The sequence below is a fragment of the Manis pentadactyla genome, chromosome 16 (assembly GCF_030020395.1).
Source record: "Manis pentadactyla isolate mManPen7 chromosome 16, mManPen7.hap1, whole genome shotgun sequence".
In the NCBI taxonomy this organism is placed as follows: domain Eukaryota; kingdom Metazoa; phylum Chordata; class Mammalia; order Pholidota; family Manidae; genus Manis; species Manis pentadactyla.
Genome location: NC_080034.1, coordinates 36,987,051 through 37,008,027, shown reverse-complemented (window position 1 = coordinate 37,008,027; position 20,977 = coordinate 36,987,051). Strand labels below are relative to the sequence as shown.

General features: G+C 45.0%; 1 protein-coding gene across 4 annotated transcripts in view; it reads left to right on the top strand.

Moving 5' to 3' along the window:
• Window positions 1-20,977, top strand: part of BRPF3 (bromodomain and PHD finger containing 3) — a 36,106-nt gene that overhangs the window by 12,258 nt on the left and 2,871 nt on the right. For 2 of the 4 annotated variants that reach the window (XM_036917482.2, XM_036917481.2), the window contains exons 4-12: window positions 1,285-1,416; window positions 3,452-3,580; window positions 3,879-4,191; window positions 4,920-5,219; window positions 6,838-7,347; window positions 9,583-9,676; window positions 13,260-13,357; window positions 16,200-16,297; window positions 19,942-20,096. In XM_036917482.2, coding sequence (XP_036773377.2) covers window positions 1,285-1,416; window positions 3,452-3,580; window positions 3,879-4,191; window positions 4,920-5,219; window positions 6,838-7,347; window positions 9,583-9,676; window positions 13,260-13,357; window positions 16,200-16,297; window positions 19,942-20,096 — 1,829 coding nt within the window. Of the gene's footprint in view, window positions 1-1,284; window positions 1,417-3,451; window positions 3,581-3,878; window positions 4,192-4,919; window positions 5,220-6,837; window positions 7,348-9,582; window positions 9,677-13,259; window positions 13,358-16,199; window positions 16,298-19,941; window positions 20,097-20,977 lie in introns of those variants that run through there. The other 2 variants (XR_005031206.2, XM_036917483.2) reach the window with 2 other exon arrangements.

Sequence of the window (20,977 nt, the reverse complement as noted above, 5' to 3'; positions counted from 1 at the left end):
CTGTAGATGTCCATGTAAATGTTATTTTCTGTAATTCAGATATTAGAAGTTGAACTCATTATCTTCCTTTCCCTCAGTAAATGTATTTCCCCATTATCATCATGGAATCTTCTCCCTCTTGACTTCAGACATTCCCCACAAGACTTTTGACTTTTCCTTCCTTAACGAGCCACAGTCAGTCATCCCCTAAGCTGTTTTGGGAGATTTATCAGTGTATGTTTATCTCCATTCTACAGCTACCCTGCCCACCCATGCCCCCTTAATTTCAGCAATAGCTCTCTAGGTAGTCTTCAGCCTCTAATTATTTGCTGTACAGCTGGTACTGTCTTACACACCATTTTCCATCCTGTCACTTCTTTTACAGAATATATTTTCCCTCTTCAGGTAGGCCACATCCAGGCTCTTTTGCCTGACATTTCAGGCTTCTTGCCAGCTGGATCCTGAGTCTTACTTGGCTTTTATGGTTCTCCAGCTTCTCTGCTCTAGTCAACCCATTTTTATAGTCAACCCATTTTTACTCACTAAGCAAAAAAATCACTAATTCTTCCTCCACATTTCTGCCCTGTGGTCCCTCAGTTCCTTCCTTACTGCTTTTTTTATCCATGTCTATTACTTCATGTGAAACCCTAGTAAGATTGCTTTCCCCATGAAACCTTCCTTAACTTAACCCCAACCCACTCAGATCCCCTCTATTTTATATCCTTTCAGCATTTTATATTCAGTTTCTTTGATTTTTTTTTTTTTTTTTGCCTTTATCTACTGTACCCTTGTGTGTCAAATCCTGTGCCTCTTTCTTCCCCCAACTATAATGCAACCTCTCCTAGGGCAGAAATCATGTTTTTGGTGGTAGTAATGGTGTTCTAAAGTATGTTCAAGTCAGTACAAGCTTGTAATAAGAATTTCACTTTGTTTTCTAGCCAAGTCTAATCTCTGGGATGAAATTCTTTCCACCCTGAGGTATCTATTAGTTTCCTTATGAAATTATTTCCAACCCTGAGGGGCACAGCTGCTCTCTGGTATCTCCTGGGGTAGCGGGAAACAGTCCCAGATCTCACTCCAGTAACGGTTATTGTACTACAAAGAAGAAACATTATTATGAGGCCAGAGAAGCACAGGAGGAAGGCATGGGTTAGAGAGGGAGTGGAAAGGCTCTTAGGGACTTTGGGTCAAGGAAGGGGATGGGGCTCTTAACCTGCTGAGGCCCCATGAGACTTGAACAGGAAGAAGAATTTGGGCAAGAAGGAGGCCCCCAGCTCCTCATCCCTCTACCCTTCCCTCCTGCAGCGAGAGCAGGACGAGAAGACAAGTGCAGTGAAGGAAGAGCTGAAATACTGGCAGAAGCTCAGGCACGATTTGGAGCGTGCACGGCTGCTGATTGAACTGATTCGGAAAAGAGAGAAGCTCAAGCGGGAGCAGGTGAGAAAGAGCCCCAGCCCTAGGGCTCTTGTTTAAGATCTTATTTTCCACTGTCAGTGTGGCATCAGAGACCTGGGAGCCCCTGCCTGGTATCAGCTTTCTCTCCGTCCTGCCCAGCACTATGAACTCCAAGACCTGCCTCCTTTGCATTGGGTGTGGTGCTGCTGATAGCTTCTTGGGGGTTCAGCTTCTGGTAGCCTCAAGCATAAGCATAATATCATATGCCTGGGCCCAATCCTTAGAGTCTCTGACTCAAGAAATCTCAGGGGGAGCCTGGCCTTGAGAATTTTGAAAAGCTTTTCAGGTCATTTTGATGGATGTCACGTCTGGCTTAGGAGCTTCTGAGAGTTCTCACTTGGCCCTTAAACATGGTCTTGAATCATTAAAATTCTCCAGCTGCTGTTTGAGGAGATCCTAGGCATCTGAGCATAGGCTGTTAAGGTAGGTGGTGTTGCATAGGGATTAGGAATATGACCTATGGCCAGACTGCTGGGTTTAAATCCTGGTTCTGTGGCTTATTACTTGTGTGACATTGAGTAAGTTGCATAATCTTCCTTATATCTCAATTTCCTCATTGTAAAATGAGGATAGTAATAGAACACATTTCATAAGGTTGTTGTGAAGATTGGATGACTTAGGATATACAAAGAGCTTAGAACAGTGCCTGGCACATAGTAGGGGCTATAAAAGTATCAGCTGCTATCATCATCATCATCATTATTAATACTCTGCCTCCCTGAAGTGTCTGCTACAGCAAACTGTACACGATGGAGAGCAAATACTACTAATTGAATGGATGATGAGCCAAAACTGTTCTCCCTGGTCTAAGAATAGCAACTGTTGGTCCTCACATGCTTCAGAGACCTAGGTTAAAGATATTCCTTTCACCTTTTCTCCTAACTCCCATTTTACTATTCAGCCCCAGCACAAGCCCTTGTCTTGTAGGCCTATAGCCTGAGACAGGGCGGGTCTTGCCATACTTAGTGTGGGTGGTTATGGAAGACATCTCAGGACCTTCTCCATGGATTCAAACTGTGTCATTCCAGGCCTGGTCCCACAGCTCTGCTTTCCTTCTTTCCTCTGGTTCAGAGAAATAAAAGGGAAAAGGAAGTAAGCAGGGGAAGCAGGTAGTCCTGTCTAATTCATGACTTCCCATCCTTTTCACATTAAGGCACATATAAAAAATACTTCTATAGCATATTACTACATATGTGAGGCTGCTTGCTACTTGAGGGGGTTAGTCCAGCAGCTTTGGTCACCCCAGGCTGACCCAGTTCCCCAAGGACCCATGGGATCAATATTTCAGCACACTTAGTGGAAATTCTGGCCCAAGGCACATCTCATCATCAGTATGCTCTTTGGGCTAAGTCAGACCTGGGTTCAAATTCTGTCTCTGTTCTTTTCTAGCCATGTGGTCTTGGGTTGGTGACTCCTCATCACTTACTTTCCAAACTTCAGATCCATATTTGTAAAATGAGGATAATAAGAGTTTCTCTTTCAGGGTTATTGTGATGATTAACAGGTAACATAAGTAGAGAGGCAATGTGGCATAGTAGTCAAGAAAACACACTGTAGAACTAGACTGTCTGGGACTGAATCTCAGCTGTGCTCCTTATTATCTGTGACCTTGGGACAGTCACTTGCTTAGTCTCTGCTTCAGTTTACTCTTTATAAAATACCTCATCTGTAGCTATTTCATGTATCCATTTATATTACATAAAATGTGTAGAATGTTACTTGGTACTTAGTAGGGACTATAAAGTATTAACTTATTATTATCATCATCATCATTATTGCAAGTTTTGGTGTGGTGCTTGATACATAGAAAATATTCACAAATTAGTAGCGGTTGGTACCATTATTTCTAGGCAATGAGTTATAGGCAACTAGGGTTGGGTGATAGCTCCTCATACACTGGTCAGCTAAATGTCCTGTGAAAATTTGTTGTACATGATTGGTGAAAGTCAAGCTCTCAAGAAAAAGTTCTCTGCTTCTTTGCGGGAAATATCCTGATCTCTCCCCAACTCCTTCACAGATCAAGGTCCAGCAGGCTGCAGTGGAGCTGGAGCTGATGCCATTCAATGTTCTGCTAAGAACAACACTGGACTTGCTGCAGGAGAAGGATCCCGCACACATCTTTGCCGAACCTGTCAACCTGAGTGAGGCAAGTCCCCCCAGCCCTAACTTCCTGAGCAGTGAGTCCTTCCTGAACTGGAAACAGAATCTACATAGGCCAGGATGGGATTGGGACACAGAGTGTAAAATCTGGAGGTTTCTGGCAAGCAAGGCTAGTAGACTTGTCCATGGTGAGAGGTTAGCAGGCCTGGGTAGGCCAGGGCCTTGGGGCACCAAGTGAGCCTGGCATGGCCAAACCAGAAAATGGGAGGCAAGAGTGCTGGTGAAGGGTGTGCCTGTTTGGCTAGTAAATGGTTGTTGTAATTGTACAGGTTTTATATGTTTAGGTTCCAGATTACCTGGAATTCATATCCAAGCCAATGGATTTTTCTACTATGAGGCGGAAGCTGGAGTCCCACCTGTACGGCACCTTGGAGGAGTTTGAGGAGGACTTTAACCTTATAGTTATCAACTGCATGAAGTATAATGCTAAAGACACAATTTTCCACCGAGCAGCTGTCCGCCTGCGGGACCTGGGAGGGGCCATCTTGCGGCACGCCCGGCGGCAGGCAGAGAACATCGGCTATGACCCCGAGAGGGGCACCCACCTGCCTGAGTCACCCAAATTGGAGGATTTTTACCGCTTCTCCTGGGAAGACGGTAAGAAGCCTGGATGGGTGGGGAGGAGAGGAGCCAGGAGGAGGTATAGGGATAGAACTCAGAGATTAGGGTGGGCCTCAGGGCTCTTGGGCAGACTCCAGGAGCCACACTGGGGAAAGGCACAGGCTGGGACCCACGTGCTTGTGGCTGGAACAGTTCCAAGGGTAAAAGTTTAACTAATTCACTGAGCACTGCTTGAATGAAGTGAAAGGGGAATCAGGTACTAGCTATCTTTTTGAAAAGCTAAAGATGAGTCTTTCTCTCCTGGACCTGCTTTGTGTGGCATTGAAGCATGGGGGAGGAGGAGTGCAGTTCTGGTATATGTCTGGCCCATTCAGAAGAGTGCAGGTAGACCAGAAAAACAGAATTGCCTCTAAGCCCCACACTCTGCGTGCCCCTGCTCTCTGCTGCTTAATGGCAGCAGGCAGTGGCTTAATGGCAGTCTTCAGGCCGGATGATTGCCAAGCTGCCTCGTGCCTGCTCCACGGAGCCCATAATTGTGACTGTGAACTGCTTCCTCCAGATGTTTCCCAGATTCTGACCTTTTCCCTGTGCCTGCCCTCCAGGCAGCAGTGTTGCCAGGGCTGAGGCCCCACAGGGATGCTGCTGGAAGCCAGTGGCCCAGGCATTCCAGGACAATATTTTGCATCTGAAGGATTTAACCCCTTCCCCTTGACCTGAGCTGGGCAGGTCCTTCAGCCCCCTCTGTCCTCCCTTCTCCCGGGCAGTGGACAACATCCTCATCCCAGAGAACCGGGCCCATTTGTCTCCGGAGGTGCAGCTGAAGGAGCTGCTGGAGAAACTGGACCTAGTAAGTGCCATGCGGTCCAGTGGGGCCCGTACTCGCCGCGTCCGCCTGCTGCGCCGGGAGATCAATGCCCTTCGACAGAAGCTGGCACAGCCACCACCACAGCCACCATCACTGAACAAGACTGTGTCTAATGGGGAGCTATCAGCAGGGTCCCAGGGAGATGCAGCTGTGCTGGAGCAGGCCCCACAGGAGGAGCCAGAAGATGATGGGGACAGAGGTGAGAAACAGTCACGGGCAGGCAGTGGTCTGGGAGCCAGGGTAAGAGAGTAAGAATTAAGCTGAAATCCCACAGTGGGAGCATCCTACCCTGAGTTTAGGTCTGACCTTTGTGGGTAAGCAAAAGCCCTCAGAGGGGTCACACTTTCATGTATACCCAGGGATGATATTCAAAATAATGTAACAATCAGGAGAGACCAAAATTCATCAGTCAGAGTAGATGTTGGCTGTTGTATTGGAGTGGGTTTCTGGGGGCCACTGATGTAGTTATATAATTGCTGGATTGTGGGCAGGTTTGGGAGATTCTGATGCTGGATTCCCAGCAGCTGTTTACTAACCAATAAAGAAATATTTCAATATTTTGCACCTGATGTGGCCATATTGCACATACCAGTTAAAGATTAGCTTGCCTTATACCATCATGTAGCTCTCTACTTACTGTTAGAGCAGGTTAAGTTGTGGCATGGGGGGATAGAAAAGAACGACCCTAAAGATGGTCCTCATGGCTTTGACCCCAGCTGGCCAAGTCTACAGGCCCAGCCCAAGCAGAAAGGCCAGTCTGCAAAAGGCAGCTGGGGAAGTGATTCTCAGAGGCCCAGGGACTCTGAAGCTGGGCTGCTTTCCATCCTCCCTGTTAAACAGGGGACATACTGTCTCCCTCATACTGGCTCTTGGATCTGAGCCTATAGTTTGGGAGGGCCTGTCTTCCACATAGTCCAGAAAATTGGGAGTTATTGCCAATGGACAGGGGGCCAAATAGCAGGGAATGGCTCATTTTATTTAGGTTGTCAAAGAATGGGAAAATGGTTGAGAGGTCACAGTTGGCATTAGAGGGATTCTTGTGTTTTGTGACTCTTCCCAACTCCCCGTGTAGTAGTTAGCATGCCACTTGTATCCTCACTCCTGAGCTGTGGCAGTGCAGAGTCATGCCCGATGGACCACTGCAACAGCTTCTAGAGGGTTTCAAAACAAAATTGACGGGCCTTATCCCGCAGAGATTCGGATTAGGGAAGTCTGAGCTGTGGCTTGGAATTCTCAGTTTTTAAATTTCAAGGTTGTGGGTGAAGAGATACGTTTGGGAACCATTGATTTAACTTACTTGCTCTCATTTTTCCACGTCTGAAAACTTTCTCTTTCTGCTTGTTGCTTCACTTGGGTGATACGAAACAAAGTACATTGGTAGATGGCAGAACACTTGAAGCTAATTCGAGAGTTGTAGACTCCTAATCAGTGAAGTTGATTTTACCTAATATTAACTAACTAGGGGACTTTAGCTTTCTTGGGTGTAGATCATTGGTTTGGAACCCTTACTTAATCAGAATAACCTGATAATCTTGTAAAAAAATATACCTCATCCTTAGAGATTTGGTTTCAATTTGTCTGGGATAGGGGATCTCAGCATGGAAATTTTTAAGAAACTTCCTAGGTGATTTTAATATATGGCCAGGGTTTGTAACTAGTCATTGAGACAAAACTTAGTTCTACATTCTCTCAGACCTTAGACCTGGGATGCATCACAAGCTTTACAACAGCCTGTGCTTTTGGTTCTCAGTGTCATTATCTGGTTTGTAGGGGTAGACCTTACCTAAATTGTTCAAGCAGGTTCTCTTTTTATCTAGCAGATGACTCCAAACTGCCTCCCCCACCAACCCTGGAGCCCACTGGGCCTGCACCTTCCTTGTCTGAGCAAGAAACCCCTCCAGAACCCCCCACTCTGAAACCCATCAATGATAACAAACCTCCAAGCCGATTCCTAAAGCCCAGAAAGGTGGAAGAAGATGAGCTCTTGGAAAAATCACCTCTGCAGCTAGGGAGCGAGCCCTTGCAATGCCTGTTTGGTGACAGTGGCATCAACAGAGTGTCCCTCATGGCTCCTGATACCTCCACCAGTGCTCCACTCAGTGGCGTGGGCCGCCGCACATCAGTACTCTTCAAGAAGGCCAAGAATGGGGTTAAGCTACAGAGGAGCCCAGATGGGGCTCTGGAGAATGGCGAGGACCATGGTGCAGTGGGCTCTCCGGCCTCTCCCTCCAGCATTGAGGATGAGCAACACTCCCGGAAGCGGCCAAGGAGCAGGAGCTGTAGTGAGAGTGAAGGGGAGAGGTCCCCCCAGCAGGAAGACGAGACAGGTGACCCTGCCTATGACTTCTCTAGCTACCTCTTACCTGCTTTCCTGCTTTGTCTTGCCAACTAGTAGCTCCCTCAGTCGGCTGCCTCTCTGATGGCCTCTGTGGATACCAGTATTAGCATTAAGAGTTCATAGCTCACAGTTTGGCCTGGCACACAAGTTGTGGCCTGGGGAAACAGGCTTTGAGCAAGTATCTTGAGAGGGCCAGGTTGAGTCTCCTGAGATGTCACAGTGCTGCACAGTATGTGGCTGTGTGTCAGGTGACAGTGCTGCTGGAAGAATTCAGGGAATAAGAGCTGGAGGAGTTGGGATGGCTTCAGAAGGATATGGCCCTGGGAGAAGAGCACAGAATAGAAGGGAGTAGATTGAATGAAGGGCTCAGGCCTTGGCGTGTGGAATCAGGCCTCACCAGGGCAGATTTGTGAGAACAGTTTGGAGACAGGCTTTCCAGAGCATTAGGAACCAAGGATAGATTAGCAGGGTGCACGACCTCCACTGCCAGACAGAGTAGTTCAGTCTTCGTGGAATATGGAAGGCCAGCTTGCTTGGTGGGGAGGGCCTGCTCTTGGCTTTTGCTCCACAACTCTCTCTCTCTTCCATGTACCTTATGTGGTGGCTTTGGGGGTGTGGCCAGCACATGTTTTTCTCTGCTTGTCTCTCTTCCTGCCTAACTCTTTGTTTCCAGTAATACCTCCCCTTCCTATCTGGTCCAAGCTTCCCTGTATTAGGGTGGTAGGTTGATATATAGAATCTAGAGCTTGAGGCCTGGAGTTAGGCAGATCTGAGTTCAAATCCCATCTTCTTACCACCTGTGTATCCTGGGGCAAATGAGTTAACCTCTCTGAGCCTGTTCCTTATTTCTAATATGGGATTAGTGATGTCTACATTGCAGGGCTCTAAGGTTGGAAATAGCTTGTACAAAACACTTGGCATAGAGCAGTAGGTGATGGCAGTTATAGTTGTCATCCTCTCAGCTATAGCGGAACAGCCAAACAGCACTAAAATAGAAAAATCCTGCTATTCAGAAATAGGCCTGGATGTCAGGTTCATCCAACCTGGGAGGGCCCACTGCTTGGGGAATTGCTGGAATTTGTTCCTTCCCACCATCCCAGCTGCCTGGTGCCCAGGAATAATTCTGCACAACCTTAATGGAGTCTTACAAGTACAGATATTATTGATCCTTTACAGATGAGACTAGAGACAGTTAGCTTCGATGACTTAAATTGAGGTCATAATGTTAAAGGTAGAGCCAGGTGAGAGTCCAGATACTTGGCTCAGAACCTGCACTTACAGTGTCTTGCATCACAGTTTCCTGGTTAAGGCATCTGTGACTTAGAGCTCTAGAGTTTTTGGCTCAGCTGCTAGACTTGTACTCTGGATTATGGTTAGGGGATTGGATAGAGAGGAGAGTTGAATGAAGCCTTCACAGCAGATGAGAGACTTCATGTTCTTGTGATGACCAGACTTAATTTGCCCCCAAAGGGCCCTCTGGTAAACAGACCTCTCATATCTAATAATGCTTTCTGTAAGTAACAAGGTATTATCTTGCTTCACAAAAGGAGAAGCCAAAGCTTAAGAAGGAAAAGGGACCCGTATTTCAGAGTCCACTCTAGAACGCAGGAAGTTCTTACTCCCCATCTCAGGAAGGTCTGGTCTGCTTTAGATCTGCAAAAAAGTGCCCTCAACCCTGATTAGCTCTGCTAGATATCTCAGGGTGTGGTTGACACAGCCCTTATCCTGCGCCAACCTCCCCTGACACCATCCCAAAAGAATGAAGTAAGCTATTGCCAGCTGCTTGATGGATAGGGTATGTACATGTTTATCTGAAGAGGCAAGGCGGGTGGGCTCCCCAAGAGGCAGAGGAGACTCCCTAATAATTGAGGCTTGAAATTAGAAGCAGATCCAGGGAGTTGTGAGCCAGTTGGAGTGGGTAAATCTTGCTATTTCCCTTTGTACCCAAGTGACAGTAACTGGAGTGAGTTTTGTGTTCAGTTTTCCTTAAAGTAAAACCAGAAGAATGGGAAGGGAAAGGCAGAGTTTGCTCATTACCCTAGCTAATGTTTCCCCCAAACCCTTACCGGTTTTTCCCTGTCACTAAGACCCATTTTTCACAGGGCAAGGGACAGCCACTCTCTCCAGCCCTGCTCACTGAATCCTCCTGAGGCTGCCTCATGTTGCAGTGTGTTAGGGGAAGGGGAGTTTCTGCACTGAGGCTGACTTTGTGTGTCCTTGGCAGGCGTGACCAACGGCTTTGGAAAACACACCGAAAGTGGTTCTGACTCGGAATGCAGTTTGGGTCTCAGTGGTGGACTGGCATTTGAAGCTTGCAGGTAAAAACACTTGTTCCCAAAGCTTTGTTGGCAGTTCCGCCACCTCTCCCTTTATTCTCCATTTAGCCACAGACTGAACCTCCTCCTGCTTATCTCAGTTTTTTTCTTCCTCTACCCCTGCTACTTCCTGAGGCCTCTGTCTGTAACCCTCCCTGGTAGCTCCTAGAAAATGGTGTGACCCTTGACTCAGGCCTGATCTGACTAGAGGGGTGGAGTGGCACTGATGCTTTACAGAGTTTGAATAGGTGAATTTGGCTCCAGAGGGTGAGGACAGCCAAATCTCTATTGCCTAGTAAAGTTAACATTTGAGCCAGTCCCCTACCTCGCCTGGGCCCACTCAGATAACCCAGGTACAGTCATAGTTTTGCCCTTTCCCTCTTGGGGTATCATAGCAGTGACTTCTTGAGAGGTGTGGTATAGGAATAAGAAATTAGCAGAATGGAAATTTGGAACTGGCTTTTGTTTAGACAATGGCCCTAGCTCTTCTACCATCTTTCAGCTGGGAAGGATAGTTTCTTTTCGCAATCTTTTTTACCTGAAGGGAGGTTTCTGAGACCAGAACCTTAAAGCATCTTCCCAAAACCAAGAGTTTATTAAATCCCTACTCTGTATTGTGTACTCTGCAAGACACCAGGGAGTGTGGGACTCGTGGAAATGGGAGACCCTTGGTGCCACAGAGGAGAAATTACTTGTGCTGAGGCTGACTTCGTGGTTCTTCCATGTGGCTGCTAAATGGATCCTGGGTTCAGACTAGGGGAGGAAAGGTCCCAGGGCAGCACCAAAAGACTGTGTGTCTGTGTTTGAAGTGCTTCCAAGCCTGGTGGGGTGTGTGTTCTGCTAGGTACTCATTCTCTCTTGACTACTTGGCTCCTGGTGGGGCTATAGGAGGTCGCCACTTACCCCTTGGGCCTGGGCTGGTTCCCTGTTATGGCAGGGCCCAACTCTCAGTGGTTCCTTTGAGATTTTCCTCTGTACCAAGCCTCGGAATTATCCTAGCTTTCTCCATGTTGCAGCCCCTAGATATGTAGGGGGAGTAGATGGGAAAAAAAAACCTCAGTTGCCAAGCATAGAGAAGAGGCAGAGATTTCAGTTTTATAAGATGCTTCTAGCCTTGTCCTGGGTTGGAGTTTATGACTCCTTTCAAAGCTTTGGTGCCTACAAACCCAGTTCATTGAGGTGGGATAGAAGTGGGGTTATCAAACTGCCCCATCCTAGCTCTTGACTAAAGGTAGAAGGCGTGTTTGGCTCTTCTCTCTGTGAAGGAATCTTCCTGGCTATGAGCCACAAGAAGCAAGGTGGACCAAACTCTGGTTAGCCTGTTGACTCAGGCTATGTGTTGCTTTTCTGCAGAACTCATAGTCCAAAGCCACTGATTTCTCTGGGGCTCTGCTCAGTGTAGGAGCATTGCTTTTAGAAGGCATTTCCTCTTTAACTCACTGGTTCTCAGTGAAGTTTCAGGGTTTAAAATAGATTCAGGACTCCCAACTGCAGGAATTTTTTCTTTTTCTTTCTTTTTACCCTACACTGTGGTGGTAAGTACATCAAGGAAGATTTTACTTAATAGAATGGAATCCTGTAATCTCAGAATTAGAAAGGACCTTGAGGGAACTTCTGGTCACTAATCCCCACCCCCTTCCCACCTGTCCCTGAGTTTATCTTTCCTGTTGATTTTCTGCAGACTGGGGCTCCACTTTATTTCTATGGGTCACTCATTCATTTATTAATAATCAAACACCTAATGTGAGCCAGGCACTATTCTAAGCACTGATGAGGTATCTGTTCTCATGGAGTTATCTCTCATCTTGTAGAAAGGAGAGATGAATGTTAACCAGTAAACAAAATAATTATAGATGGGGTTGTTTGCTTAGACCTGGGTAACTTGGAAAGAGGGCTGAAATGCAGGCCATGGTCAAGTCACTTGTGCTTTGTTTTATGGAACAAGACACACAGACCTTGCTTTGGTGCTGTATCCTGTTTTGTTGAGCTTTTCCTTCTCAGGGTCTATCCTTCCATAGTACAACATTAGTAGTTCATAATATTTAAAGTGGGAAATTGAAATTTACTGGCATTCATATTATAATACTTATAATAGAACTGCCATTTATTGAGTACTTGGTATGTGCTGTACTGCATGCTTTCTGTGTATTAATTAATGCATTAATTCTCACAGCAACATAGGGGGAACACAAGCCTCAGAGAGGTTAAGTAACTTGCTCATGGTCACAGAACTAAACAAAGAGAGCCAGTTTCTGAACTCAGGTAGTCTGGCTCCAGAGTTTCTCTCTTTACCACTTTGCTGTGCCCTCTTCCATTATGTTTAAAGCTGTCTCCCCAGATCTATGATGTGAACTTTGAGAGGCTTTGCTAATAAAACTTGTAGTACCTTACATTTTTATAAGGCCTCAGAGTCTCTAAGCCCAGTGACAGATTTTTGTTTTGGGTGAGTGGGAACTAAATCCTAAATGTAAACTGCATGTTATTTGTTTTTTTCTCAAACAGGTCCTAATTTTGACTAGTGGGAAAAAAGCTCCCAACTTACTAGTTACTGAAGTATCATGACTCATTGGGTTCTGGTTGTGCCATGTTTTCTATGTAAGACCATGATAAAGTCAGTTGTGATTCAGTAAAACTTGGGTCGCCGGCTCTCCACCTAGTTACAATCCTGGCCTCTTCTTATCCCACCAGGAGTTTCTTAAGCGTTTCTACTCTCTGCTGACTATTGACTTGTCTTCTGAGCATTTTTTTTTTAGTTGAACAAATTATATAGCAGTAATATTTTTTAAAGTTTGAGTGAAACAAAGCCCCAGCCACATCATTCTTGCTCAGAGGCTCCCAACTATGGTCATACATTAGAATTGCATTGGGAACTATTTAACAATACTGATGCCTGGGTTAGTTTCAGTTATACCATTCCTCTGGCATTACTGTTGTTGTTTTTGCTTATTACCTTCTAGTCTTTGTCTAATGCATTTTTTTTACCTCCTTGCAATAGCCATATGTAAAAAAAACTGATCTGCTTGCTGTTTAAAATAGTCCATCTCTATCTAAGAAAAACGTCACACACATGAAGTAGAAGTGCAAAGTAGATTTTTTTTTTTTCCAATTTAAAAATGTCTTTTCTAATTAAGGAAGTAAAACATGTTCTTCATAGAAAATGTGGGAAAGAGGCACATTTTTGTACCTTAAAAACAAATTGGTTTCTAAAGAAGCAGTGTGAACCAGAGTAAAGAATTCAGGCCCTCCTCATGTCCAGGCTGCTTAGACTTTGGAAGGATTGGCAAGTGCCTGGGGTAGCCTTTCCTCTGGATGAATCTAAGGTACCTGGGCAGGGGAGTGGCCATCTCGACTTTCCATGTTCTGTCCTTCATGTGGATGAAATGATTCCTCAAAGCCTCATGGGAACTTCTTGGTCAGAAATATATCATGGGTTAGTAGTGTGAGTTTTTAGGGGTAGGTGAGAAAACCATTCCTCTTGAAGGGATTTTGCAGCTCAACTCCTATCAGAGATGGAAGAGTAGGAGTGGGTGTATTAGTCACTGAAATTGCTCATTTTCCCTCCTCTTCCTCTCACCTCTGTGTGCAGTGGTCTGACACCCCCCAAACGCAGCCGTGGGAAGCCAGCCTTGTCTCGAGTGCCCTTCCTGGAAGGTGTGAATGGAGACTGTGACTACAGTGGCTCAGGTGAGAAGCAGTGTACAGGTGGATCTGGGGTGCCAAGCCTTCCAAAGAGCCAGCTCTGTAGGCTGCAGCCAGACTTTGAGCTCCTCCAAACCCTTGGACAGGGAGCTGGCTCTCCCTCCTAGGTCATTCATAGTCTTTTTTTTTTTTTAACTCTTAAATGTATGAATAGATAATACATGGCTATGGTAACAAAAATCAAAAGGGTACCAAAGCATACATAATGAAAAGCCAGCTCTTGCCTCCCTAAAACAACCATTGTTAGCAGTTTCTTTTGTGTCTTTTCAGATTTAATCCATACATATACAAGCCAAAACTTGTGGGTATATTTAAGAGAGTGAGTAGGGAAGCTTAATATACAAATGTTCCTTTAAACCATGCCCTTTTTTCAGTTAATAATATACCTTAGAGATCCTTCTGTGCTTTTTATTGGCTGCCTAGTGTCCCATTATATAGCAATGCCACCATTTAGCCAGCCCTCTATAGATGGACATTTGGATTGTTTTCACTTATTTGTTATAATTAATGTTGCAGTGAGCAACCTTGTACATAGAACACTTTTTATCCCTGGGGACTATATCTATAGAATTGGAGCTGCTATATTGGTGTAAGTGTGCATTGTAATTTTGATAGATATTGCCAATTGGAGTAATCAGTGATAGGCTGTTTCACTGAATCTCACACCTAACACTATAATTTCATATGATCCAATGCTTTCAGCCCTTTCCTCACAAGGCATTCTGCTCAAGCTGTCCACACAATAAAATACATGGGTCTTGTCTCCTTGGACCAAGGAATAAAGGACAGGACAGGACCAAAGGAGAGGGCTGGGTGAGCTCAGGTGGAGCGGGTGCAGGGCAGGCTGTTCTCACAGCTTACCTCTGTCCAGCCCTCCCACTGGGGGAGTGCTCTGGATGCCCTGTGATGCTTCCAACACACAGGTGTCAAGGCTTTTCTTCCCCTCTTTCCTTTTCTCAGCTGCTTTATTTTCCCTTAGCATCAGTTTCTTTCTCATATGTGTGTTGATGAACGCATGCCTGTGTGTTTCATTACTGTCTGACTGTCAGCACCCAGAAGACAGAGCTCATCTCTAGATAAATTTATATAGCATCTAGCACAAAACTGGGAGCAGATTGGCATGTACTTTGTGCTTCTGGTAGTGACATTTTATTCTTATTTTATAAATATATATTTTTTAAAGCCACATACTTATTAAAATGATGCCAAAGGAAATTGACCTCCCACTGTTCCATCACCTTCACATAATTGTCTTCATTTCTCTGTGTTGCCTTCTGTTTATTTCAGGCACATTTTTAACAAAATGCTCACCTGAAACAAATGCTCTTTCATATTCAGCATTTTTCAATGCTATCTTATACTTATATCATGTTGTCATAATGTGTATATATTTTGAATTATTGGAACAATCTATCTTCCAATCAATGCGTTATAATTTACTTAACTGTTCTATTGTTAGACATTTGTTTTTTCCAGCTTTTGACATTATACATGATGAAGTGAAAGCATACTTTTGTTCAAAATTCTCTTACTCATTTTTAAAGTTATTTTTCTTAGAATAAATTCCCAGGGAAGGAATTTACTAGAGCAGATGGTTCATACATTTTGTTTTTATGGCTCTTGAAATATACAGCCAAATTGTCTTATGAAAGGATTAGACTGGTCTGCAATTTTCTCAGCAGTGTATGACTGCACCAGTTTTCCTGCAGCCTGCCTCTTCAGTATTGGATTTTATCTTTTGTCATTATTACTATTGACTTAGTAGGTAGAAAACAATACCTCATTATCAGTAGTACATTTTTTAAAATTATAAATGAGGGTGGTAATGTTTCCTTAGAAACATAAATTCCCCTCTGGGGTTTGGGCTTTTATCCTTGGTGAAGTGTGGTTACCTCCCTGTTCCCAGTAAGACGTGATGAGGAAAAGGGAGATTCGTCCATGAGTTCATGAAGCTCCTGTGATTTACCTTTCTACATACGCTAGTGCATTCAGTGCAGAACAAAGTAAGCTGAAGAGATGTGGTGCTTACCCGAGGCAGGACGGACACCCAGTGTAAGGTTCTGGCAAAAGCAGACACAGGAAGGACCTGTAGATCTGCTTGGCTCTGCAGAGTGCTATTCATCCAGGTGACCTGGATGGCCAGATGTGGCTCTGTCAGAAAACTTGTTTAAAAGTGGTTTCACTGAAATGTCTGACCCAGGCATCTTTTTCTCTGAAGCCTCCACCTGAGGCCCACCACCCAGGAAAATCCAGAGTGTAGTCTGTGGCTTTGCTAAGCTGGGTTATTGTTGTTCTTGGGATCCTAGAGGTGAAGCAGTTACAGTTTTCCAAGGAATGCCATCCTAGGGTTCTAGTCCAGAGGTCAACAAACTATTACTTGTTGCCTGTTTTTGTAGGGCCCATGAACTAAGAATGGTTTTTGCATTTTCAAATGATTGAAAAGAAAATCAAGAGAAGAATGTTTTTTGTAACACATGAAATTCAAACTTCAGTGTCCAAAAACAAGTTCTGTGGGGATACAGCCATGCTTATTCATTTACAGATGATCTATGGCTGCTTTCATACTGCAACAACCGAGTTGAATAGTTTCAACAGACTATGTGGCCTGCAAAACCTAAAGTATGTACTGTTTGGCCCTTTACAGAACAAGTTTGTCAACCCCTGATCTAGTCTAAGATCTAAGGAAAGGGCAGGGAAGAGGAAGGGTGGAGGGGATGTTGCTGACTCATTCTCGAGATGCCCCATTCAAATGGAGGCCATAGCAGGCCTCTTGGGCACCATTCCAAGTCCCCTTTGGGCACTGTCTCCTCCCCTCCCCCACCCCCAGGCAGAAGCCTCCTGATGCCCTTTGAAGACCGCGGAGACCTGGAACCCCTGGAGCTGGTGTGGGCCAAGTGCCGAGGCTATCCCTCCTACCCTGCCTTGGTGAGTCTGCCCCAGACACCACCCTCTCTCTCCTGGGCATTTGTGGCCCCTGCCTTGCCTTGGGGGCTAATCTGACAGGATTAAGCCAGCAGAGTGTAGTGGGAGTCAGGGTGTCTTTAGCTGCAGAAGGGAGGGAGGTTTTATCCCAGTCTGGGTAGGTCAAACCAGCCAGGCTCCCAGTTTGGGCCACTTACAGTAGGCTACATGTGTGCAGAGATTAGGGCTCTTAGGGATTTAATAGCATTTATTTATTTGCTTATGCATAAAATATGCTTCTTACAGAGAATTTTTAAAGCTGCTAATAATGCTGAGAAGTTTTATTAAGCATTTGTCATGCTAAGTTCTTGAAATACTGAGGAGACTATGATTATTTTCATTTTGTGAAGAAGAAAACAGGATCTATTTGTTCCCCATGGTCATCTAGCTATTAAGTGCAGTGTTGAAATTTGAGCTCAGGGCTCGAAATGTATGATGTTGAAGCCTGTGTTTTGACCTCAAGTTCAAAATCACTGTCTATTCAGAGATTACCTTTTGGTGTATATGTACTCAACCTTTTTTAAAAATGCATAAATATGCATATGTTTGAGACTGCTCTGTTTAACCTCCCCTTCACTTAGCCTACCATGAACACACACTCCTTGTGCCATGAGACATTCTTCAGCATTAATTTAATGACAGCATCGTCTTCAGTTGTATGCATGCACTTTACTTTAACCATTCTCTAGTTGGTCATTTAGATTGTTTTTAATTTTTCACTATGATAAACAGCCAACAATAAACATCTTTGTAGCTTTACTTTATGCACATCCACGATTATTTCTTTACAGTGAATTCTTAGGATTGCCTTCTTGGGGGAAAGTCTATGCAAACTTCTGATGCAGATTGCTAAATTGCCCTTTAGATAAAGTTAGTTCCAGTTTATATTCCCATCAGTAGTAGCTAATATTTCCATTTTTTCCATAGTAGCAGTAGCTAAAACCTCCATTTTTACTACTTTGGTTGTTATTTCTTAGAGCTCTTTTCTGTTTTGGGGAGGTCATGTCCATCTGGCCCTGAAAGGTAGTGAATTCTAAACCTTGGGGCATGCCAGATTCATCTGGGGAAACTTTTTAAACAATGCAGATACTGAGGCCCCATCTCAGAACCACCAAATTAGACTGAGGCCAGACTGAGGCATGAATATATCCTAAAAAGTTTCCCATATTATCTGAGCCAGGGTTGAGAACCACCCGCCAACCTCTTGAATGCACAAAGAGCTTCTTCTAACTCTATCAAGTCTAACAGCAGCCCCTTAAGGTAAATAGGGGAGAACACTGATCCTTTTTGGACTGGCGAGGAAACTACAGTTCCACGCGGTTATACAACTTGCTGGAACCTTACTGGAACCCATGTTACCTGCCTTAATCTACTTAGCAATGGCAGGTGGGGAGATACACGCTGTGACCTGTTGAGGAATGTGGGCCTGGGGCTGCCTTCACGAGGCTCAGTGCCCTATCCGTGAGACCTCCCAGCTTAGTCGTTGAAGAAATGTTTAAGGCTATGCAGATTCAGTTTTGTTTTTTTAAACCTCACAATGCAAAAAAGCCAGTGTAAAATTAGTCTTTATTCCTTTTTAATTATCTTCTTAATCATACATTTTCTTTCATGATTAAAGAAATTCAACCATCATTTGGAAACCCCATCACCTGAACAAAACCTGTGTTTTTGTTTTGGTTTACGCTCTCCTAGTCTTCCTGTGCATACCTAAATATGTACTTGCATCCATAGTGAATATAGTTTTTAAATCTTTTTTTTTGGCACTTCTGTTTTTAAAAAAGTGTTTTTTGTTTTTCTGTAAAAAAAAAATCTACATTACAGAAGTTTTGAAAAATCACAGCAAAACAATAAAAACCCCACCATTCTAACTTGTCCACTGTAAGCATTTTTGTAAGCATTTTTATATCATTGTATCGTTCCTTCTATTTATTGTTTATGTATTATAGCTGTAATAATGGTGTATGTATACATTTATTACATATAAAGTTTATCATAAAATTTGTTTCCATGTTTTTGTACTTGTGTACAACATTTGAGTGAATGGACCATTATTTATTATTTTGGGATACATTTGCCTTCTTTAAAAAGGGAGGAGAGCTCTCCTTAAGTGGCAACATACCCACCTTGCTTCTGCCCTGGGGGGACATTTTTTCACAATCTGCCCCACATTTCAAGGCAGAAACCAGCATAGCTTAGTAAAGAGGAAACATATCAGAGTACCCCACTATCTTGTTCAGTAATTGAGGAGGCTCAGAAGGGCTTGTAAGGATCCTTATGAGAACCCTTACCTTCAGTCCTAAGACGGACAGACAGGCTGGGGGATAGAATTTTGACCAAATCACATAACTGGGGGCAAAGTAGGGGTGGTTTTCCCTTAGAGGAAACTCTTAACCAGAACACCTGCTTTTAGCTGCTTATCTTAAGAGGGTTAGGGAAGCTGGCAGAGACACAAAGGTAAATAGAGCAGTTTATTATGAGAAGAGGCCTCCTGGGACAGGATATAGGCATTAAGATTGCTCCATCTCTGGAGAAGTCTGTTTCCTCAGTAAGTTTCCAAGTCTCTGTGGCCTTAGTGCACAGTGATTATCAGTCATTGGCTCTGGAAGCAGGGGCTGTGTAGGAAGCAGTGGGCAGCAGGGGTCCCAAGCCTTGGCTGGTGCCTGGTTTAGTCCCGGTCATGGCCTCAGCCAGCCACATCTTCCTATGCTTGGCATTCTCCTCCGTCAGATAGTACCTATCAGCAGACTTCTCAGCATCAGCAAGAGGATGAAATAAGATGGCATGTGAATAATTAGGAGCTTTGGTAACTTTGTCAGTGCTCTATAGAGCTGGAGAATTATTGTTGTGTTGATGTCACCAGGGATTTTGCTGAGCCCCTTCCTTTGTGGAGCTTGCAGCCTCAAGGATTAATTCCTCCATTGGTCCTTGTTTTCAGCCACATCATTCTCCCCTCTCCAGCAACCCTCCAAACTCAGGATTCTAGCTTCTCTCTAATCTTATCATGGAGGTACCACATTGTATAAGGGCCATGTACCAGGAAGGATTATAGACAGACAGGAAAGTGTGGGTAAGCAGGTCTTTGTTAGGTAGAACCGAAAGGATGGGCCCTTCTGCTGATTCAGAACCTTCTTGAGAGCCATGGCATCTAGGAAAGCTCCTGGGTGTTTGAAATTAATTGCAAAGATTCTAAAGGGAAATTGACAGTGGAAAAAACGGCCTCCATTCCCCGCCCCCTAAGGGATGTTGGGAAGGAGCCTATCTGGTCTGCACATCAGAGGTACCCCCAGTCAGTTCTGACACCCACCATGCTGGCTTCCCATTATTTCTGTTTCAGCTCTGGGCTCTGATAGTTTGTGGAGCAAACTCCCTCATCAGAAAGACTGTGCAGGGCTGGAGGGTTAGGACAATGAACTGGGGAAACAATCAGGATTTCCATTTTGGGGTGCTGAGGGTCATGAAATAGGTAAGCCCCTCCATCAATTTGTTGTGGGCCTGGCAAACCCCCTGCATAGCTTTGGTATGGGGTGGTTCAGCCATTAATCCTGGGGCAGGGTGCCCCACTCACCCCATCCACCCCTAGCTGAGTGTTGACCCTTTTCTGCCTCCAGATCATCGATCCCAAGATGCCCCGGGAGGGCCTCCTGCACAATGGCGTCCCCATCCCTGTTCCCCCACTGGATGTGCTGAAGCTGGGAGAGCAGAAACAGGCCGAGGCTGGAGAAAAGCTCTTCCTTGTCCTCTTCTTTGACAACAAGCGCACGTGGTGAGTGGGCACTGCTGCTGAGGATGGTGTGCCAGGGGGCAGGATGAGGGGCTGACAGGAAGGATGTGCAAATGCTGACATGCTAGAGAGGTACATAGAGGGGCTGTGGATTCAGGTCCTTCCTGCAGGTGGAAGTTAGGCATTAACCTGCTGGCAGCTAGCCTGCATTTGCCATGTTAATAGTAACTTAGTGTTACAGCTGTTCCTGGTCACATCGATTAATAGTGTTGCTAATAACTGAGGAGCATCACAGATCAGATTCTCTGGGAAATGCTCTGGGGTGGAGACTTATATCAGAAGGCTTCCTAGGGAGAGCTATTGTGGAGGGACACAGCACTGGGCAGAGAAGTTGGACTGCAGTGCACTTGCTGTGGAGGCCTCAGCTGACCCTAAGGGGAGCTCTGGAGCTGGGTGACTCTTCAGTGATGTTAGGAACTGGGGCTGTGCCTTTGTACCCTCATGTCCACTAGTCACTGAATGCTGGTTGCCCCTGGGTGGGGAGGTGACCCTGGGCCAGGCAGCAATCTTGGTGGAGGTGATTCCTGGAGAGAACTCAGCTTGAGAGCCCATTAACTGCCACTGAAAGGCAGCTGTGGAATGCATGTCTCAGTGGGGTGGGGGAGTTGGTGGAGGGTGGCTCTGGGAAGTACAGGATCCTCTACGGGGGGCTTGCTTGATTGCTCATAGTTTAAGAACACCTTAAGGTTTCTCTTAGCAGCAGGAGAGTTCTTTCATCTCTGCTTCTATAAAATGAGGAGGTGTAGGACTCGCTAGTAAAAATAACGATAATAGCTATCATTTATTGTTTACCCCAAGACCTTATGCCAACTGCTTTACATATACAGTCTCATTTAATCCTTATTAAGTCTTCATTAAACCCT